The sequence below is a fragment of the Lichenostomus cassidix genome, chromosome 12, assembly GCF_008360975.1.
Source record: "Lichenostomus cassidix isolate B80296 chromosome 12, HeHo_3.0, whole genome shotgun sequence".
Lineage (NCBI taxonomy): Eukaryota > Metazoa > Chordata > Aves > Passeriformes > Meliphagidae > Lichenostomus > Lichenostomus cassidix.
The window spans coordinates 18,522,157-18,530,665 of record NC_139493.1 but is presented as its reverse complement, the minus strand read 5'-3'; the positions used below and the strand labels follow the sequence as shown (position 1 = coordinate 18,530,665).

Below are 8,509 nucleotides of genomic sequence, written 5' to 3'. Positions count from 1 at the left end.
AATCTTTTTATTAAATGTTTTGGGTGGCTTCAACACAATTTCATCTATTTCAGTTCCAATCAATGGCATTAATATTTCCTTCCTCTATCCCTTCATGATCTCATCTGACTGTCATGGTTATTTTGATGCTATGGTGTACTTTTACAAGTTCTATTTAAACAGTGGTGAGGCAGACATCAAACACACCTGAGTAAAACAGAATAACTCTGTTTCAGCTCCCTCATCTGCTGGGGCTTGTGTGTGTCAGCAGCTGGGGCCCAAACTAACTTCCATACCTGGAAATTATAACAGCTGAGTTAAAAAAAAACCCACAAAATTTCAGATGAGTTTTTCCAGACACTGTCAGACATAATAGGAAAAATACATTAGGGATAAAACAAAAATCCCAAAGCATTTCCCATTGTCTACGGCAAACACAGGGTCTGCCCCAAGCCCCTCCTGCCATGGCACAACCAGAAATAGCAGCTTCCTCTGGGATGCTCTCCTGTCACACACAGGAAACAGCTCATCTTCTCTGCCACACTTCCTTGGGGACTTTTTCAGCAGTCAGCCTGCACTGCCATCCACATTCCAGCAGCTCACCAGGCAGAGGGAAAGGGATCAGAGGGATCCAAAAGGGTAAGTGTCAGCCAGACACCTCCCAACTCTCCCTTCTGCATTTTTGCCACAGTTCTTGTTTCTGTTTGAGTTTGGGTTTCTTGCTGTTTCTATATTAAATCAGAAGAGATCATCTTTTCCATAAGTATCACTGAACTTTTTTTAGGCAGCTGACACAGTCTGTCCTTTTGAGATGTTTACTTGGAAAAAAAGAGCTCCAGTAGATTTCTTGAAGAATCCCAGATGAGTACCTGGATTCAGAGCAGAGACACTCAGAATAACTCATTGACAAAGACACAAAAGATGGTTAGGATGAGTATTTCAGCTTCCCTGTGATGAAGTTTATAATTTCCTGCAGCATTCATCCACTTCAACATACAGGAATGTGGTATTTAGATGGGGAGTCTAAAGCTGCCTAACTTCACTTTGAAAAGCTAATTTCATAATTCTTTAAAATAAATAGAAGCAAATTAATTTAAAACAAAATTAATTAATTTTCCTATCTTTCAGTCATTTTTAAATGAAAATTGCTAGAGAAAAAAGTCTCAGTTAAGTTTCACTTGAAAACATTACTTTGAACTATTATTTTCCCAAATTTCATCCTACAGTGGTATAATTTTAGTTCCTTATTACCTTAGTATGTCAAAGCTTTTACTCTGCACCTGTTGCTGTTCATGAGTCTGTTCTAACCTGCTTGTTATTTTTCAGCTTTTGAATCCTTTAAAATCACACTCAATTTTAAGATCATACTCAATGTGCTTTTACTGCTTACCTGCAAACCAACTTAGGCAGCTGTTTCCACCTTCTGCAGTTAAAAAGGAATTTTCTGTTAGTGTAGAGTGCATAAAACCCCAACACTCTTTACAGTATCTGCCATTCTCCAAGTAGTATCCAAGGCAATAAATGGTCACATATTTTCGCTTCAATACTTCCTTATTGCAAATAAATTGGGAAAAAGAAAAGAAGAAAGTACATTTTAATTACAGGATGTACCAAAATCATAAAGAAAGATGGTTTCAAGATTAGAGATTTCCCAACCCATGCAATGGAGTTTGTATTTCAAATTCCAATCCTGCCCCAAGGTTTGCTATGTGTTTTTAAATACAGTGGAGTAGTAGGAAATAGAAGGAGGAAAGAACTTTAGATGTTTTAAACTGCCAGAGAAAAGGGACTGAGATGAAGTCTGGTGGGATCCACTCTCCAGAAGTGGGAATGACAGAACAAATGGGATAATTACCTGCTAGCCCATACCATGTTTATTTAATCCTCAAGAGACCAGCAGTACCAGATATGCAAAATTTCCAACTTTCTGTTATTCCAGATCTTAAACTGTATGTTCTTGGGGATGCATGAAGCTACAAGGTGGCAAAAACATGAACTTTTTGCCACATAAAAATAGGTATTTCCCAGTAAAAAACTTCATACTTTCAGAAAGAAGATTTTTAGCCATTTACAATTATTCAATCCCTCAAGCCTCATTTTGAGAACTGATTTTAATAGATAATTTTAACACTAGATCTATGAAGATATGGAAATGGAACAGAAACCTTTACCTAAAACTAAACTGTTTAGTTTTCAGTTTAGATAAGGATGATGGTTTTTACCATCATCTCCTGGTGACATCCTGTGACAGAACTTTGAATAGTAATATTTTGTGTGCAATTACGAAGGGGAAGCAATGAAGCACAGAGGGAAGGGAAGAACTGTGGTCTGTCTTGATGCCTGATGGGTTTTTGTCCTTTCTTTTTATACATTTTTATACCCTTTCCCTTTCCTTGTACCCTTCACAAACACTCCTTGTACCTTAGCCCTACATGTTTATAACTCTTGTAGTCTGATATTTAGCTTAGTTTGGGGGTTCTCCAGGGGGGGAAGGTGAAACATTTATAACTATCTCAGAACTAGAGGCTCCAACCCTGGACAGAGCCTCCTCTCTGGAACATGATTTTGTAAACCAGGCTGTAGTCTCACTTGGGGGGGATAATTAGAACAGGGGGACAATTACTTCATTTGTTAAGCTTCTTACTGGGGGATTTTAGGTAGATATGCTAATTTGTGAGGTCCATAAAATTGTATACACGTGTTAGACGTGTGTGCTCCTTAGCGTGATTCCATCTTTGACAAGTGAGCACCTGGGATCCTATTAAACCAAGGGAATACCCTTTCCCCTACACTGCTGTGTCTGCCTCGTATTTTACCTGCTTTAAGGCATCAGTCTCAGCGCGTTTGTGCTGAAGGGGGGAGAGTGGTTCTGTGGGACATACAGACAGTAAAGACTTTATTCCCAAATCCTACAGCAGGGGAAGAAATGGCTGCACCAGTGACCCTCACTGACCTGTGGCTGTTGTCGTTCCGCACAGCTGGCGATGGAGCGGCTGGCCATGCTGGGCTGTGCGCTGTGCCTGCTGCTGCCGGGGGTCCCTGGGGAGCAGTGCCCGCCGCCCTGCAGCTGCACGGCGCTGGGAGAGGCCCGGGGCACCCGGGTGGACTGCAGCTCCCGGGGGCTGCGCTCGCTGCCCGCGCTGCCCCGCCTGACGCGCAGCCTGCTCCTGCACAACAACAGCCTGCCCTCCATCCCCGCCGGGGCCCTGGACGGCCTGCGCGGCCTGCGGGAGCTCGACGTGTCGCACAACCCCTGGCACTGCGACTGTCACATCCTCTACCTCAAGCTGTGGCTGCAGGACTTCTCTGCTCCCGCGCTGGCCCGGCTCAGGTGCTCCAGCCCCGCGGAGCTGCGGATGAAACCCCTGGGGCAGCTGAGCGGCAACGAGCTCGGGCCGTGTAAGAGCATCCTCCCCACCAAGTGCCTTCAGTTCTTCTGGCGAGACCTGGCTTTGATCGCTGCGGCGATAGTCACCCTTCTGTTGGCGCTGTGGGCTCTGAGGGTCTCCAGGAAGCTGGTGTGCCAGCTGCTCCTCAGGGCCCGGTTGCTGCGGAGGCTCCGCGCCAAAGGCCGCAAGGCACAGTGAGCTGCTCTGCCGCCAGCCTGAGCAGCTGCAAACTCCTCGGAAACAGAGACAGCAAGTGCAAAATGAGACCTAATCCTGCTAACTGAATGGTGACTGCTGCAGAGGCTCCAAGGCTGGGGCCTCAGGCACGTTGGATTTATTTCCTTCCGAAAAGAAGCCTGGTGAGGTGTTGACAGGCTAATTTCATTCATTTCAATTGCATTGAAATCGACAGGCAAATTTCATTCTGCTGCCATCTACTCGTATGAAGTCTACTCAAACTCATCTAGTTTTTTTTGGTTTTAATCATTTAACTTGGCATTTTTCTACTCAACTCTCAGCTCTTATATGAAGAAGATTTACATCCCCAAGTGGTACACTTTTTAATATATGGAGATGAACACCAATTGTATTATTTTAACAACTCTTTTCTCAGTCAGAAGCTCTGTGAGTTTACAACCCATCACCATCTCTTGGTGTCCCAGTGGGCTTGGTAGGACCATTCCTGTCTGCAGACAAACTCAGCCATCTCTTCTCCAGGTTCAGGAGGTTCCTGACAGCAAAACCACACCAGGATTATGTAGATCAGCCACTGAATGTATCCCTTATTGAATGGATTTAAAGATGCACTGGTAATGAGAATATAATCAGCAAAATTATTCCATTTCCTGAAGGGTGAACAATAATAAAGCATTCTATGTGAAACTGAAAGAATGGACTCTTATTGAACATTCATATTGACCCAGATTTGATCTCTGTCACAATTCTAAACATTTCTGATTAGAATTCTATGAGATTTCCAGAATTTGTCCTCTGGTTTTCCTGCAGACATTTGATGCACTGGATTTTACATAACATCTTTGAGAGGATGTACACTCTTCCCTTCTCGTGCTGTGGCTACCTGGAGTGCCAAGCAAGCCAAAGTACAACTGTAACCTAGAAACAAAAGATGAGTTGGGGAGTCAGTCCAAAGTGGGAAAATAATTTAATGCTCATGATATCCCATGTATGGCATTGCAGCAATGGGCTAACATTCTATTTTCTTGTTAAAATGGGGGGTGTCATTTGGGGATGGAAAAATTTATCTATTTCCATGTTTAGATAAGATATGGTAATTGAGCATCAAGCTCTACCAATCAAGAACAATCAGCTACACAAGAATCAGAAAAACAACAGTAATGCAAATAAAGGATCAGAAAATAGATCTTAAAAGGAGATTGATTTCAGATAAAGATGTAGGGATGTAGTGGTGTAAACATGGAGATAAATTTAGAATATTTCCTCTGCACTGAGCTTTCCAATTTTTTAAAAGACAACCACCATTCTGTATGAATGCAGAATATTACAGAAGAAATGCACTCTGCCATCTCTCATGGAATTTCCTACATGACATTTCTTGTTTCCCCAAAATAAAATAAAACATTCACACTAAAAGCTTATCACTCTCATTTGTGCCTACAAACTAGATATGTATAAAATAGTAAACTGCTTTACAGTACGGCTTCAATAATACAAATACAAAAATTGAGCAATTAGCCAACATTTCTGCTTACACCAACAAATGCATCATCAAATAAGATGCACAGAATACAGGAATAAAATATTGAGAGAAGATGTTTTCTGTCCTTATAAGAGGAAAGAGGAGGGAATCTTCCATGGCAGTAGTTCACATTCTACTAAAACAGCATTGTATTTATCACTTTTCTTCTATTTGGGCTTTCTCTAAAAAAGCCTTCTGCAAAGGGGACAGCTGGAACAGCTAACTGAGGGCTCAGAAGCAACACTCAGTGTTTATCTGGCAGGACCACTGTGTCATGTTTAAGCCACACACTCCATCAAATTGCATAAATAACACCATAGTTGCTAACGACGTGCAAAGGCAGGAAAATGTGTCAGCTATCAAAATGAACATGCAGGCAGCATTCCCAAAACGGGTTTGGAACTTCCCAGAAGCTGTTTCTGCATCCTGCCTGCAAGGGCCAAACTGGTGACCACATCTGCTTTCACAGTCTGGGAACACAGGTGTGACTGCTGGGATGAAGCACAACTAAAAAGTTATGAGGTTTGGTTCCACGTCTGGCAATACAAAGAATCAGTCAGCATTATTGACCAAAACCTCATTGGAGCACACTGAGGAGATCTGTGTGAACAGCAATTCTGTGTAAACTGCAACTCAATTAATGTGAAGAATATTTGCAGGTTTCATTTATTGAATAGCATGGTATGTGAATCACCTTTTTGCCTTTAAATTCTCTATGTTTTGTTAACACTGGAGCAAAAAAGCATTGCTCAAGCTGAACAACTTCTGTTCAGCCTCCTGCTTGCTTTCTGCCAGGGGCTTAGTTCAAGTTTATCCCAGGTCTGTTGTTTCAGCTCAAGCACCAGAGCAGTTTGCAAGGCTCACAGAAATCACACTCCATTGTGCTAAAGGGCCACCATCTAAATAGTAATAACTATGTACTGGCAATGTAATTATTATAATCAATATGCTAACAATTGTTTAGGTGCACAATTGTTTTCTATAAAACACAAGTCAGCTCATTCCCGAAAAATCCTAACACTCATTCCCTAAAAATCAGCCTGTCTCAGCTCAGAGCAGGCTAAATAAAACATCTCAGCTCTGCCCAATAAAAGTGGCTCTGCCTTGTGGAGTCAAACAGTCTGGCCTTGCATCACTGATGTCATTCCTCTGGGTGCAGCCACTCTGGAGCTGACCGCTACAAATACTGTTTTCTGCACCACAAGCAGACTGGGAATTCAGAATTAGAGCACTTCTGCTCATTTACAAGACAGAAAAATTCCCAAATCCAGAAAGCAAACAGCAGCACGATTGCCCTGGGGCAGCAGCAGCTGCTGAGGTCCCTGGTGCTGCTGGGAGAGCACAGCAGGAGCAGGGAAGCCTGGGAGGAGCTGAGCAGGGGTGCCAAGGGTGGAGCTGAGCAGGGAGGCAAGTGGGAAAAACAGTGGCATTGCCGTGGACATTTGATATAGCTGCTTATATTTTTATTTTTTATGGAAAATACCCACCTTCCTCCTGCACACTCAGGGCAGTGACGACTGCCAGCAGCTGCAATCCAAGTGGCACTGCCAAGGAGGGCTGGGCGCCTGGGTAGGGTAGGAAATGGCTTGGGGAATGGAGCCCTGGCAGGAGTGTCTGCTTGCAGAAGAGAAACACAACTGCCTGTCTGTGAGGTGAGTTATTTTAGAAGAGATGCTTATTCTGAGTAGAACTGCAATATTTTCACTAAAAAATACCTATCACATGGTGTGGATTCACTGTATTTGCCACCCTGCCCCATGCTCTAAGGATGTTGGTATTTTAAGAACACACATTTCTCATGTGTTTCAAATCCCACATCCTGCAAGTGAAGGTTAAATGATGAATGAGATCTAAGTGTACTCAACAGCTTTTTTCCCCCCACAAAGCAAAGAGGAAGAAGTCTGAAAACAGCTTTTTGTTTCAGCCTGGAGTCTCTCACATGCTTTAAGAACCAGCCCAGCCCTCCCCAGGAGGTCTGGGCAGCTCCATGGGGTGAATCCATGGCATTTTCTGTTCTGACAGTCTTCTTTTAAGTGAAGTAACTAGGAAGTAGTTTTGAATTTATAGTTACCATTTACCATCGCGACGAGAGGGAACTCACGGCACTCTCAATATGAGATATAAAGTAAGCTCCATTTTATTTCACCAAACGAGAAACTTATATACTGTTACAGATGTTTCTAATTATAGTTACACACGTATCTGCAGTCTGTTCTCACATAATCAGGGTTTTTCCTGATGACTCCCTTATTCTTTTCTCATAACACTTCTGACTCCCTATCTTATAACATTTTTCTTACAGCCTAGAAACACACAGCTGTGTTCCCAGGTTTTAGCTTCTCATGACACTTTACTAGGATTTTTACTGAGGCCTGCCTATGCTGAGGTTTTGTTCAGGCCTCCTCAACTAACACAATTTTTGCTGGAAAACTGTGTTTTCCAACAGTTACACATATCCATGGGCTCACATTCATATCTAACCTGAGAGGATTTTGACTGTAAACCTGTCCTAAGGTTTGTCCAGCAACTTACTCAAAATTAATTCACACTAAATTCATTCTAGATACTAAACACAGCTTTGCTCTTAGGAACAAAATACATTGCAAAGTTAACGAGCTTGTTCTGTATTTATCATTTGGCTGAGCAGCTGTGCATTTAAGGATTCAGATTTAGTGCTCCCTTTCAGAGTATTTAACTACACAGAAAATGAGGAATACAAAGTTAAGTATTTCTTTCTGTTCAGTTAAACCCCAGCTTTTTCATAAGACATATGTCACATTATGATAGTAATTTTCCATTTTAGTTGCACACCTTCTGCTTGCACTGACCAGATACAGAACTGCATTAATAGCTACCAGAATAACTCAACCAATAAAAAGAGAAAAACTCGCCCAATAAAAAGTTTCAAACAGCAGAAGACCAAGGATATTCCTAGCCTAATAGGACTAGAAAGAAATAGGAATTTCCTCAGGTGAATAGGATTTTTTTTTACTATTGATCTAGAAAACATATACTGTAAGAACTAACCACTAATTCAATGTACAAAATACATGCAGAATGCAGTAAAACAGGCTGTTGGTTTCTGCTGTCATTCTTGTATTCTAAATTAATTAGCATTAATATAAATTCATTCTCATGCTAGTTTATGTTTAAATGCACTGCTTTGGAAATTATTAAAACAGAATTTGAGGCTTCACAAAACTGCTGTTTTTCCTGGACTCTTAAGGTCCAAACACTTGCCTGTTATGATTTATACCTGAATTACATAATTTCCTTTTGCTGCCAATAGGTGAAATGTCTGCACTGAAATAACAATTAACAATTCCTACCTAATGGCACCTTTGATGGTGCTAAGTTTACTGTACTGCTTAGTAATGCTAAGTTTATCTCAGTAATGCTGTTTATCTTAATGCCTTTTCTCTCC

At 41.7% G+C, this 8,509-nt stretch overlaps 1 protein-coding gene across 1 annotated transcript; it reads left to right on the top strand.

Annotated features, from left to right (window-relative positions):
* Positions 1 to 542: 542 nt before the first annotated feature.
* On the top strand, positions 543 to 5,724 carry GP9 (glycoprotein IX platelet). Its single transcript, XM_085073095.1, has 2 exons — positions 543 to 618; positions 2,958 to 5,724. The coding sequence occupies exon 2, from the start codon at positions 2,964 to 2,966 to the stop codon at positions 3,564 to 3,566; it is 603 nt and encodes a 200-aa protein (XP_084929221.1). The 5' UTR covers positions 543 to 618; positions 2,958 to 2,963; the 3' UTR covers positions 3,567 to 5,724.
* Positions 5,725 to 8,509: the final 2,785 nt, after the last annotated feature.